The sequence below is a fragment of the Molossus molossus genome, unplaced genomic scaffold (genome assembly GCF_014108415.1).
Source record: "Molossus molossus isolate mMolMol1 unplaced genomic scaffold, mMolMol1.p scaffold_m16_p_13, whole genome shotgun sequence".
NCBI classification, from domain to species: domain Eukaryota; kingdom Metazoa; phylum Chordata; class Mammalia; order Chiroptera; family Molossidae; genus Molossus; species Molossus molossus.
The window spans coordinates 44,079,120-44,099,817 of NW_023425348.1; the positions used below are offsets into that span (position 1 = coordinate 44,079,120).

The following is a 20,698-nucleotide window of genomic DNA, read 5'->3' on the forward strand; positions in this document are numbered from 1 at the left end:
CCCGCCCAGATGAGAATCAAGTCAGCTCAGGACAGTCACATGGCCAGACCGGGGTCCCAGCTACAGGCATCCAGCTCCTCCCAGAGCTGGCTGGGCAGTGGGCACCGGAGCTGTAGAGTTGATGAGGGGCTGGACCAACGCACCACAAGCATATGGTCTCCAGCGTCTTCCTCTGGAACCTTTGGGCTGGCATGAGACCCTCTAGGATTTGAGATAGTCACTCCCCCACACACCTCCTCCAGCCCTCCCTGTGCACACAAAAGACTTGCCCCTGGTTTCTTGAGCTTCCACCCCAACATCTCACTCACCCTTTTGGGTTTATCCCAGTGTTTATCCGAAGTTTCTCCAGGCACAGGAAGCATCATAACCCCATCCAGCCTTTTACTTTTTGGGTGCAGGAGTGCAGAAGGGCAGTGGTCAAGCTCATTTGAATTTGGCTTAATCATCTTTGCCTGATAACTTACTGCTCAGTGCTGAGCACTGGAGACCCAGAGATGGGTCCGTCCCAGCCCCTGTCCTCAGGAAGCTCATGGTCCAGGGAAAGTAATGGGGGAGGAACGGGGTTATTTTATTCAGAGCTCCATGGCTGCTGTTAGTTCATATAGTGCCTTGATGTGAATTAGGAACTGCCCCTTCCAGGTGGACTCCGCCCACGGTAGAATGTACGGTTTTGTGAATGGCGCACAGGCTGGAGTTGAGCCCTACTTGCCCGGGGCTGGCAGCCTCCTGCGTACCATGTGCTGCAGCTCAGAGGACACTCAGACTAGTGTTTCCTCCGGCCTCTTCCGGAGAGAAAGGCCCAGGTCATCTCTCCAGGCTTCGGTCGGCTCTACTCCCCCGGCAGCCTCCAAACATGACTGAATCCTTCTCTGCAAGGCCCCTCTCCATCTAAATCATGTGAGATCTTGGAGTGAAACTGGGGTTTGGGGGGCCCCACTAGGCCCCAGGCCCCAGCCCACAGTGTCAGTTCTTTCCATGCACACATCTGGGGCCTGTGCTGGCCATGTCATGTCACACTGGGACTTTCCAGCGGGCCACGAGGGCGGCATGTAGGTCTAGGCCGGAAGGAGACCGTGGCCCTGCGTGCACATCCCCAGGCAGAGGGCCCCCCGGACTCCTGGGCATTCCCACTGTAAGAAGAGTCAGTCCCAGTGAAACTAAGGACTGGGCTATTTGGCTGGACTCCTGGGCCTCCTCAGCCTCAGGGCCCAGGCAGGCGAGAGTGGGCTCCCTTGGGGTGTCAGCTGGGGGAGCCGCTGACAAGCTGGTTCCCACGGTGCAGCGAGAAGCACGCTGGCCTGGCGGTCCACATGGCCTCGGTTCCTGCCACCATCAGCCAGTTGAGTAGGCTTGAGCAAGTCACTCTACCTCTTGGGCTCGGTTTCACTGGTGGTATAGCAGCCCCTTCCCCGCTCGACTCAAGGAACTGTGAGGCCCAGATGGATGGAAGTGAGTGGAGATGAAAGTCAGCCTTGTACGTTGTAAACAGCTGCATGGGCCATGGTCCTGCCACCGCAGGAGAGTGGCCCAGGGTCACACAGGAAGTTTGCTGTGGGCTGAGCCCTCCTTCCACTGGTCACCTTTTGCCCCCTTCTCACTTAGGCAGATGTCAGCCAGAGTGACATGTAGTGAGGTCGGCTTTGGGACCCAGCTGAGCGGGGAACTGAGGCACTATTTAGGAATGCCATCCCTACAGATAATGGTCCCAGCAATCAGGACAGAGGCAAGACCTGGATATTGTCAGTGATTGGGGCTGGAAGCATCTTAGGCCCTCCCAGGCTTGGTCCCACCCACATCTTCCATCTCTCAGACCCCACAGAGCCAGAGAGCCTTGGCTCTGGTCCCAGGTTACTGACAACCCCCAGCCCGCAGACCCTGAATTGGCACTTCATCAAGGAACCCAAGGGCGAGGTGGAATAGCAATGACCTGGCCCGCCCCCTTTAAAGTACAGGGTCCCCTCCAGGGTCAACCGGAGCTGCCAATGCTTCTTGATGATGCTTGGGAGGTATCTGGGCTCGAGGAAAAGCCAGGCTTCTTACACAGAGCGCTGACTCCAGCTGCCCTGACCCCCAGCGGTTTCAGCAGCCCACAAAGGCAGCTTCTCTCCTGCCAGCAACTGAGGACTGGTCACTCTCTACCCATCCCAGAGGAAGGCATTAGGCCCCCATCTTGAACTCTTATAGGGTCTCATGGACATAGGCCTATACCTGTTCTGATGTTTTTATTTTTAACGTCAACAAGGACCAAAACAGACTCCCTCCACCCTCACGCATAAGCCTGCACTGGGCCCGCATCTTGGCCCAGGCAGCTCCATCACTTTGTCCGTCCTCCAGGACTGAAGTGGCCTACCTGTTGGGGCAGGATTTCCACCTCTGAGGCTCCCCTGCTGGGTCACTGCCCAGTGGCTTCAAAGAGAGGCCCATTGAAAGGGGAACACCCTCCCCCATCACTCCCAACTCTTCACTTTGAAAGGGAGGTCAAAGCACAGGTCCTCAGGACCCATGATCTGTAGACACGCTGACACAGTGGTTTTCAAACCAGGTGCTGTGGAACCCCTGGTGTTCCACAGAGCTTTGTCAGGGGCTGCTAAAGTGGGAAGAGGGGTGGAGACATAGCACAGGTCTCCAGCCCTCCCCCATTCTCACTTCCACCAGAACAACTCTGCTTTTATCTGTCTTGCCTATTGAGGTTTCACCTTCAAACTTTCTTTTGAAGAAAAAATTCTTCAAACCATCATTCTGAGGTTTGATCTTAGACCAGCAAGCACAGGTTCTATTCTTGCTTTTCATGTTGGAATGGATACTTTGTATTGGAACTTGGGTCACAGACCCAGGCCTAAGCATTGGCTTATACACACACATACATACACACACACACACACACGCACACATTAGACAGTTTTGTAGACCCCACCCTGAAGCTGGGCCCTAGGTTTCATTTGGGCGGGGCCCGGTGCTCAGTGAGGATGGGTCTTGACCCTGAGATGGGCCCATGCAGCATAGAGGACTGTGCAGCAAAGAAGCAGGCCCAGCCCTCACCCTAGGACTTAGTCTGTGCCCCGGTATGATACCCCACTCTCCTGGCCCAGGCACATGGGATGACAGAAGAACAGTGTGATGGGTGGAGAAATGAGTCAGGTCCCTCTGCACATAGAGCCAGACAGATGGAAGTCCAGGTCTCATAAAGGAAACACCGAGGCAGGACTTGATAGCAAAAGTCTCTCCTGTGAGTGCAGGATCTGTCCAGAACTTCAAAACAAATTTTTTTATTGATTTTAGAGAGGAAGGGAGAGGGCGCGCGAGAGAAACTGTGGTGAGAGAGAACATAGATTGGCTGCCTTCCACATACCCCTCACTGGGGGTTTGGCCCACAACCTGGGCATGTGCCCTGACCGGGAATCAAACTAGTGACCTCTTGGTGCATGGGTCGATGCTTAACCGCTGAGCCACACTGTCTGGGCTGTCCAGAGACTTTTTAGGTAGCAAGTTTCCTTGAGAAATTCTAATAAGATTCCACTCCCAGATTTGAGGACAATCAAGTGTGTGGGCCACAGGAGGGGGCCTGAAGAGAGGCTGGTCCCCACCTGCAGTCTCCGAATTCTCTCCCTGCCAGCCTACCCCTCTGCCCAGGCTGAGGGTGGGCACTTTGGTGAGACCTGGAACAGCCCTTGGCCCAGAATCCCGCCTCTGCCCAGCCCAGGCCATTCTAGGTGAAAATGTGAGGCTGAGGGCACTGCAAGCATGTGACCTGGGAGAAAAAGTGTTGACTGCTCCACGTTCAGTTCGAGTGTGCGCTTGGAACCCACTGACCTCGATTTCTCCACGTGTAACGCGGGGCTAGGGCTAGGCTCTGCCCACCTCACAGGAATTGCTGCAAGGATCATTGGAGGTGTGGGCACGAGAGGTGGAGTCACGTGCGAAGTGGGAGTCACGTGCGAAGTGGGGGTCACAAGCTCGGGCTGCAGTCACGGCCTGCGCTGCCGATCAGAACAAGTGCAGGGTGCACGGTTGCTGGAAGCTCTCTGCTCAGTGTTAAGGGCCAGCCACAGGCACTGGGGGTGCAGGGGCTCTTCCTACTCAAGGGGAGCCAGTGCTCAGCCTGGTGCAGTGACTATGTGTGGGTCCTGGGTGTGGGGAGTGACAGGTGACTGGGACAGGTCTCCAGGTCTGTGACCCTTCTGTGAAGTGATTATTTTGTGACACCTTCATTCCAGGTTTATTTGTTGTTACCTGTGGCATTCCTTATGAGCTCAGATAAGTTATTACAGTTTATTCAACTCTAACAGGACAGTGAACAAAAGAACCATAAGTAGGAGACCATTAAAGGTCTTTTGTGACAGGTGCTGGCTGTGCTTTTATTTGTCTCATAAGTCCCCGGCAGGACATAGACCAGCAAATGCTGTCCCTGATGCCCGGGACTGGTGGAAAGGACCTGTGGCCGGGCCAGGTGTTTTCTTTCCCTGGCTGTGGTCCCAACTCCAACCTGGTTCCTATACCCCCTTTTGGAGACTGCCAGGAAGCTTTCTCCTCCCCCTTCGCCGTTTACCAGCCTAAGGCCTTGGGGAAGTTGCCAAAACCCTGATCCCTACCAGACAGCACTGGATCGCGTGACCCCTGGTTTGCTTCTGGGGTGAAGCCATCCCAACTTCTCTTTGGCACCACCGACCACTTCAGCTGGAGTCCTGCCCCAGTCCCAGCCCTGATTCTTGCTCAGTCCTCTCCTGCTCTGCCGGGTCTTCCTGAAGTCACTTCAGTTCTCTACAACTTACCCTCTGCCGGTTCCAAAAGAACCACATGGGAGGAGTAAGGATATAGGTGCGAAAGATTCAAAATTCTAAATGATAACATACTGTATTAACACAAAAGGAAGATGCTGATGAATATAAGATGACTTTCCTAGGGAATGGCTAATATATGGAAAAACAGTTTTACATTCCTGTAAAATCATGTGCAACTTAGATCAAAGCAGTGCCCTCCTGGTTGGCCAGAAGGTGGTCTGTTTCCTAATGCTTCCTTTCCGCCAGAGAAGGGCAGCAGGACATACTGACATCTGAATCAGGAGACCTGAGCCAGAGTTTCATTGTGCCCTCCCACATGGATTGTATCAGTCTGAGTCCAGATAAACAAAGCCTATGTCAGTATTTCAGTAGCAAGAATTTAGTTGAAGAAACTGGTTATTAAAATGTTGCAAGAATTGCCCTGGCTGGTTTGGCTCAGCAGTTAGAGCGTCAGCCGGCGGACCAAAGAGTGTTGGGTTTGATTCTGGTCAAGGGCACGTGTCTCAGTTGCAGTTCGATCCCCGGCCCTGGTTGGGGTCATGCAGGAGGCAACCAATCGATGTGTCTCTCTCACATTGATGTTTCTCTCTCTTCCCCCCACCCTCCCTCCCACTCTATCTGAAAATCAATGAAAAAATATACTTGGATGAGGATTTAAAAAATATATATTGCAAGAGTTGAAAGGGTAAATGAGATGTGAGGCAACCCAGAGATCAGGTACCACAGGAAACCACAACAGCCTGCAGGGTGGACAAGAGGGAAAGGAGGTGGTGTAAGGGAGCTGAGGAGCCAGGGCGGCCCAGCAGGGGCCACTGAGGGAGAAGGGATCTGAGGAATCTAGACCACAGAAGAACACAGCTATTGCTGGGGGTGCTGCCCAAAGCAGAGAGAACTCGGGTTTCTCCTCTCCTCCCACCCTCCGATTTCTCCTCTCCTCCCACCCTCCAATTTCAATTTCATGTGTGTGCCTCCTATTGGTGGAATCTAATTAAAGCTAATTTTCAAAGAATCTTTGGAAATGTAGTTTGTAATGGTTGGTGCCCTGTAGTACAGAGCAGAAGAAGGTCGGGGGACTAAATCAGAGACCAAATGAGAAAATCACCAGCTCTTCCTTAGTCTTCTCGTCCAGAGAACAGAAACAATTGCATTGGTCCTATATCACAGTTTAGAAGGAGTGCCCTGACACCTAACCAGGACTCTAAATACGGGAGAGAGAGTTGCTATTGCCTCTTAGCTTGGAGTTTTTTTCCTGCTGTCACTGTCTTCATGGTGCTTTGGGGCTTCATTTATCTAGCTTTAAAAACCATAGCAAATCAAAATAAACTGGGTAAGAGATTCAAATTCTGGCCAAGACTAAGCAGAGTAAGTCCACTATAGTTTATCTCTCCTACTGATTGCATAAGAACTCTGGACAAAAATACAAAACAACTACCTTATGACTCTGAAAATTAGACAAAGGCAGGAAGATGGTGCAGAGGAGTCAAAATTTGGAGAAGTAATTTGCGTGGGGCAAATTTCAATTTCTTTCCTCTTTTGTGGATTTGTGCTGAAATTAGAACCACCAACAATAGAAGGTGAGACAGAACTTAGGATCTGAACCTAAATTAGTTGATTGCCTCTAAAAACAACAACAAAAGCAACATTCTATAAAGGACTATAATTGGACAGAGTCTACACAATATAACATTTCTAATGTCTAGGATATAATCTTAAATTATTTGGCATACAGAGAACCAGAAAAATATGACCAGTTCTCAAGTGGAAACACAATCAACATATGTCAACTCTAAGATGACTTAGATGCTGGAATTATTAGAAAAGATTTTGAAGTAGCTATTATAACTTGAAAGTGATGGAAAGATAGTTATTCTCAATAGAGATGTAGAAACTAGAAAATGAGTCAAATGGAATTTTTAGGACTAAAAATAAAATATCTGAAATTAAAAATTCACTGGATAGTCTTGATAGCAGAATGAAGGTGACAGAGGAAAGAGTCAATAAACTTGAAGATAGATGGGAATAAATTATTCAAACTAAGAAACAGAGGGGAGCCCTGGCCTGTTTGGCTTAGCGGTTAGAGCGTCGGCCCATGGACCAGAGAGATCCGGGTTCAGTTCCCCCTAAGGGCACATACCTCAGTTGCAGTTTGTCCCTGGCCCTGGTTGGGGTCATGTGGGTGGCAACCGGTTGATGTGTGTCTCTCGCTGTCTCTTGCCGCCCCCATCCCCACTCTATCTGAAGATAAATGTAAAAAAAAAAAAAAAAAATGTCCTTCAGTGAGGATAAAAAAAAGAAAAGAAAGAAAGAAACAGAGGGGAAAAGATTGAAAAAGATGACCAGAGACCTAGGGAATAATATCATAGAGTCTAAAATTCATGTCACTGAACTCCCAGAGGAGAGGAGACACACTGCTGTAGAAAACAAAAAATTGCTTGAAAGGCATAAATTTACAAATTCAAACAGGATAAACACAAAGAAAACCACATGATACACAGAAACAAACTGCTGAAATTCAAAGATAAATTCTAAAATCTTGAAAGCAGTGAAAGAAAAATGGCACATTCTTGTATGTTCTTCCATACAAAGAATGGTGATTTGATGCAGCTCTCTCAACAGAAAACATGGGGGCCAGAAGAGAGCAGAACAACATCCTTAAAGTGCTAAAGTAAAAAGAATTGTCAACCCAGAATTCTGTATCCAAGGAAAATATCCTTCAAGAACGATGTAAAATAAAGAGATTCTCAGATGAAGAGAATGGAAGAGAATTCATCACTAGCAGACCTGCACTAAAAAAAAAAAAAAAAAGCTAAAATAAATTATTTGGGTTGAAAGAAAATGTCCATATCTTCAGGAATTAAGAGGAACAGAAATGGTTATTTGGGTAAATATAAAAGGCTACATTGGTCATCTTAAGTTCTTTAAAATATGTATGATTGTTGAAAGAAAATATAAATTGTCTGATAGGGTTATCAATGTCTATAAATGGAACACATATGATAGCTATAATGTAAAGGTTAGTGGGGGAAGATAAAGAGAACTGTTTGTTTGTAAAGAGAACTGAACTGTTTGCATTAACTTGAAGTGACCCAATATTAATCCTAAGTATACTGTGAAAGGTTATTTATGTATATTGTGATTCCTAGAGCAACAACTAAAACAGAGCCAAAATATAGATAAATTAAAATGACATACTAAAAAATATTCAAATATTCCAAAAGAAGGCAGGAAAATTGGAGCATCAGAATAAAAAACAGGGAGGACAAACAAAAAATAAAAGTAATAAACTAAATCGAACCATATCAATAACTATATTAAAAGTAAATGGTCTTGCCCAGCTGGTGTAGCTCAGGGGTTGAGCATTGACCCATGCACCAAGAGGTCTCTGGTTCAATTCCCGGTCAGGACACATGCCCAGGTTGTGGGCGCGATACCCAGTGGGGGGCCTTCAGGAGGCGGCTAATCGACGTTCTCGCTCATCGATGTTTCTATCTCTCTCAATAAAGAAAATCAATAAAGAAAAACATTTTTTTAAAAAAGTAAATGGTCTAAATATAATTAAAAGACAGAGATTGTCAGACTAAATAAAATAAAAAACAAGATCCAACTACATTCTGTCTACAAGAAACCCTCTTTATATATAAAGACAAAGATAAGTTAAAAGTAAAAAGATGGAAAAGATAAACATACAAACAATAATAAAAAAGAAAGCTGAAGTGGTTATATTAATATCATTCAAAGTAGAGTTCAGAACAAAGAATGTTACCACGGATAAAGTGGGACATAATATAAAAAACAAAAGTGTCAACTTACCAAGAAGATGTAACAATTCTAAATGTATATGCATACCTAAAGTGAAACCTGACAGAACTGAAAGGAGAAATATACAAATCCACAACACTTCCAGAGCAAGAAGACAGAAAATTAGTAAGGATGTAGAAGACCTGAATGAACTACACTATCAATTAAATTGACCTAGTTGACATTAATAGAGCGTTTCACCTCAAAACAATAAAATGTGCCTTCTTTTCAAGTACACATGGAACATTCACCAAGAGAGACCATTTTCTGGGTAAAAAACAAAACAAAAACCTTAACAAATTTAAATCATAAAAAATATATTTTCTGACAATAACAATTAAACTAGAAACAAAATAACAAAAAGGTACCTGGAAAATTCACATATACTGGGAAATTAAGCAAAATATTTCTAAATGGGTCAAAGAGAAAATCACAAGGAAAATTAGAAAATATTGTGAATTAAATAAAAATAAAACCACAAATATCTAAAGGTATGGGATGCAGCTAAATTATTTTAATAAATGCAGAAATGACATTTGACAAAATTTAATATCCATTCATTAAAAAAACAAAACTTTCTTAATTTGATAATGGGCACAGCTAACACCGTACTTAATGGTACACTCCTTTCGACATCCTCCTGATGGTCCTAGCCAGTGCAAAGAGGCAAGAAAAAGATATAAAAGGCCTACGGATTATAAAGGAAGAAATAAAATGGTCTCTATTCACAGACAATGTGATTATTTACATAGAACTACTAGAACTAATAAGTGAGTTTATATAGGTTGCAGGATACATGATCAATATGCAAAAATCAGCTGTACTTCTCTGTATAGTAACATCAAACAACTGGAAATGAACAAAATAGAAGTATTTAGGTATAAATATAAAAATATGTGCATAATCTCTCTGCACATCTCTAAACACGAAATGTTGAGGAAATCAAAGATGGCCTAAACAAATTGAGACATGTATTATGTTCATGGATTGGAAGATTCAATATTGTTAACATACCACTTCAAATCAAGATCTTTGCAGGACATTTTTTGTAGATATAAATCTTATAAGAAAAAGTTAAGAAATTAGAATAGCCAAGCAATTTTTGCAAAGAAGAACAAAGTTTGAGTTCTCTACTACCTGATCTCAAGACTTACTATGAAGCTACAGTAATCAATAAAGTCTGTTGGTTGTGAAAGAATAGACATATACATTGATGAAACTAAATCTAAAATCCAGAAGTAGACCTGCATAAATACTGTCAATTGATTTTCCAAAAAGGTACAAAGGCAATTCAATCGTCGTCTGTTCGGTGAGTAGTGCTGGTGAGGATGTGGAGGAACTAGAATGCTAGTGGTGGTAATGCAAAATGGTAAGACACTTTTTAGAAATTTTATTTTTCAATACAGTTGACGTATAAGATTATATTAGCTTCAGGTATACAACACAGTGATTAGACATTTATATACCTTATGAAGTGATCACCCCAATAAGTCTAGCACCCATCGGACACCATGCATAGTTATCACAATATTATTGACTATATTCTCTATCCTGTGGTACAGACACTTTGGAAAACAGTTTGGCAGTTTCTTATAAATTTGTATTACAAGATAGTACACCTGAAACCTATATAATTTTGTTAACCAATGTCACCCCAATGAATTTGATAAAATTTTTTTAAATTAAAAAAAAAAAAAGATACTGTAAGATTTAGTGGTTCTATTCCCAAAAGAAATGAAAAGTTACTTTCCTACAAGAGCCAGTACAACCCTGGCCAGTGTGGCTCAGTTGGTTGGACTGTTGTCCCGTACACCGAAAGGTGGTGGGTTCAATTTCTGGTCAGGGCACAAACCTAGGTTGCAGATTAGATCCCTGGTCAGGGCGCATATGGGGATTCAACAGATTGATGTTTCTCTCTCTTTCAAATCAATAATCATGTCCTCAGGTGAGGATTTTAAAAAAGCCATCTGTGCAAAAGCCAGCACATGAATGTTTATAATGTCTATGTTCATAAGTGTCAATAACTAGAAGCAACCCAAATGTTCTTCAACTAGTGTGAATGCATAAACTATTGTACACCATACAGTGGGATACTGCTCAGCAGTAACAATGAACAAATATGGGTGAATGTCATATGAAGATTCTACTAAGTAAAAGAAGCCAGACTTAAAAGGACACATTTTATGATTCTATTTATATGACATTCTGGAAAAGGCAAAACTATGGGGACAGAAAACAGAACACTAGTTGCCATTGGCTGGGGATGAAGGAAGGTGGTCACAAAGGGGCAAGTAGGGATTTGGGGGTGGGTAATGGAACTGTTCCACATCTTTTTTTTAAATCCTTACCTGAGGATATGTTGTTGTTGTTTTTTTAATTGATTCTTTTAGAGAGAAAGAGAGAGAGAAACATCGATGTGAGAGAGAAACACTGATTGATTGCCTCCTGTACGCGCCCCAACCAGTGATTGAACTTGCAACCTAGGTATATGCCCTGACTGGGAATCGAACCCATAACCTTTTGGTGTACAGGATAACGCTCCAAACAACTGAGCCACCTGGCTGTTTGGCAGGAACTGTGCGATATCTTGATTGTCTAAATCAACTGTATGCCCCAAAGAGTAGATTTTACTCTACATAAATAAAACACCAAAGGGGTCAGGGTGCAGAAAGAAACTAAACAATTTATAGCTCATGAACTGCAAACAGTATTTACTTGGATGTACCATTTGGTGGGGCTTATGCTGGGTCTTGAAGACACAGATAAATAGGACAATCCCTTCCTTCAAGGCGCTCACAGATTCATAGGAGGATAAGGCAGGACAACAAAGGTTTAGAGTTGCTGTTGGATATTGGAGACGGGGCTTGCCTGAGAGCAGTGAGGAGGGGCCATCACGTTCAGCTGGGGTGGGTGGGATGGGTAAGAAGACAGGCTTCCTAAAGGAGGAATTGCTTCAACGGAGTTTTGAAGGATGAAAAGGAGTTAGGTAGAGGAGAGGCTACGAACATTCCAGGTAGAAGGGAAAGCACATGGGAAGCCTCAGGGGGTGAGACAACCTGGGCCCTCAGGGAATTGTTAGGACTTTGGTGTAGCTAGGATAAAGGGGACCAGAGGAGCCAGCAGGAGATAGGACCAGACCATGGCTATGGAGAGGGTGTTACAGATAACCAATCCAAAGAGCTTGGTTTTTATCCAGAAGACAGTGGGCCAGGTTTTAAGCAGAGCAGTAAAAGGGATCGGGTTCATGCATTTTTAGGGTCACTCTGCTGCATTGTGGAGGATGGACCAGAGCGGGAGGCTAGAGGCAGGGGGACCAGAGAGGAACTGGGGCAGGGATCCAGCTGAGAGATGTAGAACATGGGATCAGGGGGAAGCAGAAGGATGGCTGGAGAGGTATTTAGGGGCAGAATGGCCAGGACTTGCCTCCCATTCCATATTTGAACATTCGTTCTCAAAGAAACTGCACTTGCTGTTTCTTCTGCCTGGATTGATCTCTCCTGGGCTCTTCACAAAGCGCATTCATTCCCATTCTTTAAAGTAAGCCACCTTGCAGGGGGAGGGGTGTTCTGCCTAACTACCCCATTTAAAGGACACCCTTCCCATCACTCTTCACTCTGTTTATTTCCCTTTTAAGAAGTATATTGTGCCCTAGCCGGTTTGGCTCAGCGGTTAGAGTGTTGGCCCATGGACCAGAAAGTCCCGGGTTTGGTTCCCTCTAAAGGCACGTACCTCGGTTACAGTTTGTCCCCAGCCCCGGTTGGTGTGGGTGGGAACCGGTCAATGCTCTCTCACATCGATGTTTCTCTCTCTTTCTTTTTTTTTTTTTATCCTCACCCGAGGATATTTTTCCACTTTTTGTACATATACAGTGGGAGGGAGGGAGAGAGGAAGGGAGAGAGAGAGAGAAACATCGACGTGAAGGGACACATCGAGTGGCTGCCACCTGCACGACCAACCAGAGCCGGGGACAAACTGCAACCGAGGTACGTGCCCTTAGCGGGAACCGAACCCGGGTCTCTCCGGACCGCCGGCCGACGCTCTAACCGCTGAGCCAAACCGGCCAGGGCTCTCTCTCTTTCTTTACCCCTCTCTCCCTCCTGCTCTATCTGAAGATAAATGCAAAAAATGTACTCGGGTGAGGATAAAAAAAAAAGAAGTATATTGCTTGTTTATTTACTTGTTTACAGTCTAAACACCTGACTCTCGGTTCTAAGCCTGACTTGCCCCCTTATTAATGGACCTTGACAAATTATTCATCTTCATGTACCTTAGTTTTTTCATTTGTACAGTAGGAATAATAATACCTACTTCATAGAATTGTCATCAGGCTAAAATAGATTCATATGTATTAAATGCCTAGAACAATCCTAGCACAAATTTAGCATATATGTGTTATTTATTACTATTATTATCTTACAAGGGCATATACCTTGCCATTTTTCTTCAGTACTGTATCCTCAGCTTCTTCCTAGCACAGTGCTTACTTAGTACATAGGCACTTAAAATACTTGTTGAATGAATTGTGACTAAAGTAAAGAAAGAACTTCTCCACCTTCACCAGCAGATGACGCATGTATGCAAAGAAAAGTTAAAACTGCTTCCACTTCTACACAACTCAGCCAACAGATGTCGCTGCAGCGCCCTGGCGGCAAGGAACCTAGGCTGAGCCAGTGACTCAAGTTGATCAGACAGGACTCTGGATGAGTATTCCAAGTGGAGGAGCCAGAAAGCTATAATTGTATTAAAAAGTCAAAGTCAAGAAACTAAGGATAAATTATGCTTTGTATGATTACATATTCTAAAGCTGCATTTTCTTGCTCTTTTCTGCCTTGATTCAGCAGCAGCAACAAGGAGCTGGCCGTGCAGGCATCTCAAGTAACAGAAACCTCAGTTCAGTGAGGTGGGAGATTATGGGAGTCCAAGGGAGTGGGCATCTGACACGCAGCAGAAGCCACCAGCTCTGCTTGATGCTTCTCTCCCTGTGCTGTGGACTTTTGTGGGGGCAGGGACAGCACTCACAAATCTTGTCTGTGCACTAGGACTGGTGACATGAAAGGGAACTGGGCCCTCGAGAGAAGATTCTGGTCTGGTGCCAAGAGTGGGCCAGAAAACCAATCAGTACAAATAAAGGTCTGGGGTGTGGGGGGGTGTACAGTGACAGAAGCAAGAGGGCGAGGTAAGGAGCGCATAGGGGACTCTTGGGCTGTCCTGATGCTCTCGATGTGGGGGAGGCATCCCAGGCAGAGTGCACTGTGTGAATGAAAGTATGGGGATGGAATACCCTGGCTCAGTTACTGAAATCTGAGCAGTTTGATGTGGTTGGAGAGCAGTGTTCAGGACGCTGTTTAGTGTGGCTGGAAGACAGGGTCAAGGGCAGGGAGTGAATTAGTTTCTCTAGTGCTGGCAAAGTCCAGCAGTCTAGCACTTTTTCTTTTCCCCTCCAGGTCTTTTCAAAAGTCACTGGAGTCCAGGGCCCACCAGCCTGGTATAATCCTTGCTTATTCTTGTCCCCATGTAATTATTAATAGTGGCCTCTTTCAGTCTCCAAAATTTCCTAGTATGGATGGTCACATTACTTAGGGGCCCTCGATGTACTTCCATTATCACAGTGACCCCATCTTTACTGAGGGCAGGAGCAGGCTCCGGTCCATCTCAGCAGCTGCTCAGCAGAGACAAGAGGCTCAGAAAGAATGAGTTATATGCTTGGGACCTCAGAGATTGGGGGTCCAGAACAAAACTCTTTTTCCTCTCGGGGAGAGGTAGAGATGCCCTTTCCATCCAGAAGGATCCCCCAGCAGGGTGTCTGCCTGCAGGAGGCTGGGTTTCTGAGGCCTGCTGGTAGCTGCCAATGGAGGCTGACGAGTCCTCCCCACCCGTTCCTTGTTTGCTGTTCTCTGAGAGGCCACCACAGGCTTGGGTCTGGCTGCAGGAGGCAATGACCACAGGGGTGGAGATACCGACGTAGGAGATGAGGCAGCCCTGGGTCAGACAGTCAGACCCAGAGCAGGGCAGGGATGGCCCCAGGGAGCATCCCGGGCTCTGGATTTGCTCTGTACCTGATGCCATTTATGACTTGGAAGAGGGCTGCTGGGCTTTCTGGGCCTCCATTTCCCCACCAGTACAGTGACGGGTTAGTTAAGGTGACCTGCATGGGACTGGCCAGCCCTGGGTAAATTGCCTCGAGGCAGCATTGAGGGAAGAGAGGGGGCAGTGAGGGAGGGGGGATGGGGGGAGGGGGGGACTGTGAGGAGCCACGTTCATTTCCCCAGGGATATAAACTGCCCCCATCACTTCTCTCAGTTCGGGAAAGGCAATGCCCATAAATTAGGGCTGTGAGTCTGCCAGGCAGAGTCTTAATGCAGAAGGAGATGGACTCCAGTGAGAGCAGGCAATGCCTTTGGAGGCCGCAAGTCCAGCCCCGGCCTGGACAGAAGGAACCTGGAGCCAGAGACAGGCAGGGGTGTCCAAGGTCAGGGTCGGACTGGGCCAGGATGGCAGAAGCCAGCTCTGCTTTGTTCACTGCTGAATCCCCAGCACCCAGCAGGGTAAGATCCCAACCGGTACTTCTAAGGACCAAATGACAGCTTTCAGACGGAAACCTGGACTCCAGCTGGGCCCTCACTGGTTCCCACCCCAGACCAAGGGGCATGGGGAGGAAAGGGGTCACAGAAATCACCTTCTCAAGGAGATGGCTCCCTGTGCTTTTGAGAGGAAGTTTCACAATCCTTACAGGGTCACAGAACTCTGAGGAGTCTGACATGTTTCTCTTAGTGAATAGCTGGTGTCATGTCTATCGCGTCTCCGACAGTTACACCCCTGTTCTCTCCCTCTCCTGCTCTCTATCATACTGTTCTCCAAGGGGACATCCTGGACAGAATTTCCCCCCTGGCACTTGGCCCCTGCAGTGCCCTGCGGTCTCATGCCCACCACAGACTTCCAGCAGCATTCCCAGCACATGCTTAGAGGGGAGGCTGGCCATTCGGTGGGGCCCTGCCACTGCTGAGGGGTCTGGGGCGGGTGGGTGGCATCAGGGTGTCAGGGCAGGGCCAGCCAGATCCCTCCATCTCACCTTTTCCTATACTATATCTTCGGGCTTCTCTGGAGGCCACTTCCCTTATCCCCTTGCCCACCTGGCCTCCGGTAGGCACGGCTTAGTTCTGATTCCTCTCTGTTTCCAGTCCCCAGCGTGAGACCTGACACAGAAAGGATGGGCAGAAGGAAGGAACAAGTGAGAGGCACCATGCAGCTCCCCTGTCCCACATATCACACCCCTCCACTTCCCTGACTTCTCCGAAGACGGAGGTCCCTCTACTGCCGCCCAGTGGAGAACGTGGGCACGCAGATCCATCTTACCCACATACACCCTTTCCGCCATGAATGGTCTTCTCCAATTCTCAGACTAACAAGATCTTTCTGCCTGCAGGCCTCTGCACAAGCAGACAACTTCTGGTATTTCTCTGTTCTGCAAACTCCTACTCATCCTTTAACACCCCACTCAGATGTGACTTCCTCTGAAAAATCTCCTTAGGTTGGGTCAGGGGTCCTTACCCTGAGCTTTCAGTTTCCTGGGACTTCTTTTCTCTAAACCTTGATTAAATATGACTCCTCCCCAGGATCATGAGCTTCTCTGGGATGGCAAAGTTGTATTTAGTAAGTAAAGGCTGAGTGAATGGCTGGATCTGCAGAGGAGGCAAAGCTGTGGCCCCTGGGGACCTGTTGATAGCCCCATAAGACCAAAGGCCACTAACAGGCTGCAAGAGGATAGCAGCCCAGAGACAACATTTAATGAGCACCAAGGTTAAATATCAACTGGCATACATTAGGCACTCAATCAATTGATTTTTGACAACTATTGATTTGATACTTAGCTTAGCAGCAGCTCTCATATAAAACTCTCAAAGATTTTTGCTGACAATGAACCCACAGCTAATAGCATGTTTTATTTGCCAGGACTCTCTGGCTACATTCTCAGAGGACATGCCTTTGGAACTGGAGGGGTGACTTGTTAAAGACAGTTCTCTAACCATGTTAGAGACACTAACACTACTTTGTTCTAGAGAATTGGCAGCGCATCCTTTGAAGGTCATTGACAGATGGGAATGCTTCAAGAGAATTTAAACCCTTCTCATGAGGATTTTGCTGGGAGAAGATAAGGACTCATGCACTGTCTCCAGCTCTGAGTGTAAAGAATGTAAAGAGCTATCCTGAGGTGAGCTGTGCTCCTGGCCCCAAGGCAAAGCTGGGACTGACTGGTCAGGAAGTCAGATTCTCTGGCGATAGAAGGGATGCTCCTAGGAAGAAAGGGAGTGAGCACTTTATGGAGAGAGGGTGTTCTTTGTTGAGATAGCTTAGGAGATGGTTCCCACATTACCCCTGAGGTACTTTTCAATGTTTATAAGGCACCATTTATAGGATGATGCAGACCTAAAATTTTGACATGCTAGAGTTCTGGACTTCCACCATGTGGTTCTAGGGCTTTGAGATCCTAAATGTGAAATAACCCAGCCTGGAGACTTGAGGCAGGAGATAAACCTCTTAGCCTAGCCCTACTGACCCAGAACCCACCTGCCTCCTTGCTCCACATATCTTAAGGGGTCACTTTATCCATCCCCACCTCTGGGCTGCTCCTCCTTTCAGCCTCTCACATACCCAAGGGGCAATTCTTACCCCTCTAGCCAGGACACTGGGACATGACAAAGCATACAAGAGAGTATCAGGTGATTCGTCAAGAGGTGATGATGCCAAAGCAGGATATAATGATCTATCCTCTTGTCTGAAATAACGGCCTCAGTTCTCTGTGGCTGGATTTTCTCCCTGGTAGCCTCATCTGAGGCTAGCATTAGTCAGTCCAACCACATCTCCCCCACAACCCCCACCCCCACTGCTGTGATGAGGATGGAGGGGTAAGAGGATGTAGGCTCCCACTCTGGCTGTGTATAACCCCATCTGAGGATAAAAAGCAGACTGGTTTGGAGAGCAATGCCATTCCATGGGAAGTCTATGTGCCTAGTCTCAATCCTGCTATGTGCAGCCACAGCCCATTTCTTTTCCCATAGTCCAGGAGAAGACACCAAGGAACACTGCACCTTGGGCAGGTCTAAAATGCCCTCCCAAGTGCCCCCTCCAACTCCCCTCAACGCCCCACGGTCAGCAGAAATGACATGGCACCACTTACAAGAGCAGAGTATCAGAGATTATTGCAGACTTTATAGAAAACTGCCCAAGGGACATCCAGATTTCTTGGGTAGGGGTGGGAAGGCAGGCCTCAAGCCAGTATGTTGAAGGAGGGTGACTTCCTGTGTGCGGAAGCAGCACAGGCCAGCCATTCTGCCTGACCAAGAGGGTGGGAGTCAGGGAGAGGCAGCCCCCTCCCCACTCACCAATTGTGCTTTGGGATCATGCAGAAGGCAGGGCGCTGAGGCTCTGACCCTGAACAGAAGGGCCTGTACCTAAGACAGGAGGTAAGACCCCCTGCAAGAAATCCTTAGGGGAGGAGTCACATGGGTGGAAAAGAGCATGTGGGCAGCAGTTTCCAGCCCTTCAGAGTCCCCTTCTTACCCCCCTCTGAGGCCATGATGGGTGGGCGACCCTGGTTCTGAGGCCGGACTTCACACCTCCAGGACTCTCCTTTCTCTGTGAGGATATGCCAGTATGGTTGGGGGTGTGGCACTTGCACCTGTCTCGCAGTGCTGGAGAGCTCATTTTAGCAGGTAAAGGGGGTGGGCACATCCCAGGGATGGATTCCTCACTGTATCCCGGTCTAATGAGTGGCAGAGGTCAGTACTGAGTGAAAGCTATGGATGTAGGTGGAATCAAGAGCCTAAGACTTGGGCAGGGGGATGAAACTCAGATTGGGGCAAAGAGCTGAGAGTCTGAGATTGGGGTAACCACTGAATTCTGGGGGATCAGAGCCTTGGTGGGAAAGGCTGAGGACCAGCTCCACACTAAGGCTATAACAGGGTGTGCCTGTCCCTAGAATGGGAGAGACCAAGGGAGCTGAGCCCCAAACCTGGGCCAAGGAAGGGAGGGGCCTGAGCCAGAGCTGGGGTGGTGAGTGGTATGAAATACATCCTCTGATGGGGGAGGGTGCCCAACCTTTAGAGCCCCAGGATGTGAGTCTCTATGCAGGATGAAGGGCTCAGAGATCAGGTATGAGAAAAAAGGCTCAAAGTCCACAAAACCTTTTCATGGGAGTGCTCTGTTTCTGAGACCAGAATGGGATGTGAGGACCCAAGCTCTGGGAAGGGAACTGAGGGCTCCAAGCTGGAGATGGCTGTCCATGAAATCTAGGGTGATGTTCCCCACTGAGAAGCCAGGGCTCAAAGAACAGGGTAAGGGAGGCAATCTCTGGGCTTTAGGGTTTTAGGACAAGGTGTCTTAAAAGAGGAGAGGGGTGGCTGATGGGTCCCTAGCCTGGAATGGGTGAGTAGGGCTTCTGAAATCAGAAGGGGTGTCTCTGGGACTTTGATGGTGAGAGCTCTCAGAGGCTGGGAAGAAGGGGGTACAGCTTGGGGACCCTGTGTGTGTGTGTGTGTGTGTGTGTGTGTGTGTAGGGGGGTGGTGATGCCACAATCCAAAGGTCTCAGGCGGATCAGGGGCAAGTCTCAAAAGCCTCAAGTTCGAGAGTGTCTCATATCCACTTTTTCAGGCCGGGTAGCCCTAATAAAGTCACCAGCTGGCAGGGGCATCCCCAACCTCCAACAGGCGAAGCTCAGAGGCCCGAGCTTGGGGAAGTGGCGCGGGAGCTGGCAGGGGCGGCCGGAGCGGGCGCGCGGCGCGGGTCGGCGTCCTGTTCGTAGCGGTAGTGGTAGCCCTCCATCTGGTCCCGGCAAGCCTCGCGCAAGTTGCGCATCCAGCGCTGGATACCGCGGCGGTTTAGGTAGAGCACCATTAAGAAGATGAGGCCGATGAGCGCCAGCACCAGCCCGAAGAACACATAGGAGGCTTCCAGCTCCGGGCCGGTGAGTTCTACATCCCCGGGACCTTTGGCGTTGCTGTCAGCGCAGTGCAGCCACGCCTCGTCCAGGTCCAGGAAAGGCCGGTTGTGCAGTTGCGGGGGGTGGGCGCATCGCAGTCGCCGCGCGTCGGGGACGCGCTCCGTGGCGTTGCGCAGCCAGGCCAGCAGGGGGCGCGCGGCGCAGCCGCAGCGCAAGGGGTTGTCGGCAAGCAGCAGGCGCGGCGCGGGCAGTCCGCCATCGCGTTCAAGCGCGCGCAGGTCGTCGGGGCCCAGACCGGCCAGCGCGTTGAGGCGCGCGTCCAGCTGCTCGAGGCGCGGCCGGAGCAGCGCGTTGGGCGGCAGGTGGCTCAGCGCGTTACCCGCCAGGCCCAGGAGGCGCAGCTCCTCTAGCGGGACAAGCGCGGCGTTTAGCGCGGCCAGCAGCGCGGGGCCGCCCCGCGCCAGCGCGTGGTTGAGCTGCAGCGAGCGCAGCGTCGGCAGCCCGCGGAAAGCGCCGACGCCCAGGGCGCGCAGCGGGTTGTGGCTCAGGTCGAGCGCCGCCAGGCTGGGCAGCCCGTCGAAGGCACCGTCCTCCACCACCTCGATGTTGTTGTGCGTGAGGCGCAGCGCGGTCAGTAACGGCAGGCGCACGCCGCCCTCCGCCGCCGCCTCCTCCTCCCCATCCGCGTCCCCGCCGGCGAAGGCGGCCGCGCGCAGCACCGTCAGGTTGGCGCCCACGATGGTGAGGTTACGCGCGTCGGGTGGCACGTCCCGCGGCGGCTGCCGGAGCTCTGCGCCCGACGCGCAGCGCAACAGCAGCTTGGGGCCGCCAAAGCAGTAGCACTGGAAGGGACAGGGCGCGGCGGGCTGGCTCAGCGCCGCCGCCACGAGCAGCAGCCCCTGTAGCAGAGGCCCCCTTGGCTCCGGCTGTCCCGCGCGCGGGGCCATCGTGGCTGCGCCCGCATCCAGCGCCTGGGCCGCCGCGCTCACCAGTGAGTTCGGAGCGCCTTGGGGGCGGGGAGGGGGCGGGTGGGGCAAGTCCTTGACCTGGAGAGGCTGGCAGTCGCAGTCGGTCCGTCCGTCGGCTCTAAAATCCGAGGAGCCTTCACTTTCCTGGCTGGGGCAAGAGGGGTCAGGCAGGGAGCAGAGCCCCCCGCCCCCTGTGCCCTATTCGCCCTGCGCGCTG

The 20,698-nt window shown here is 49.0% G+C and overlaps 1 protein-coding gene across 1 annotated transcript; it reads right to left on the reverse strand.

Moving 5' to 3' along the window:
• Window positions 1-19,230: 19,230 nt before the first annotated feature.
• On the reverse strand, window positions 19,231-20,460 carry TPBGL (trophoblast glycoprotein like). Its single transcript, XM_036257683.1, has one exon. The coding sequence runs from the start codon at window positions 20,458-20,460 to the stop codon at window positions 19,288-19,290; it is 1,173 nt and encodes a 390-aa protein (XP_036113576.1). The 3' UTR covers window positions 19,231-19,287.
• Between the last annotated feature and the right edge of the window lie 238 nt (window positions 20,461-20,698).

Excerpts from the sequence above, each read along its gene's own strand:
- TPBGL (XM_036257683.1), bottom strand. The coding sequence starts at position 20,460 with ATGGCCCCGCGCGCGGGACAGCCGGAGCCAAGGGGGCCTCTGCTACAG.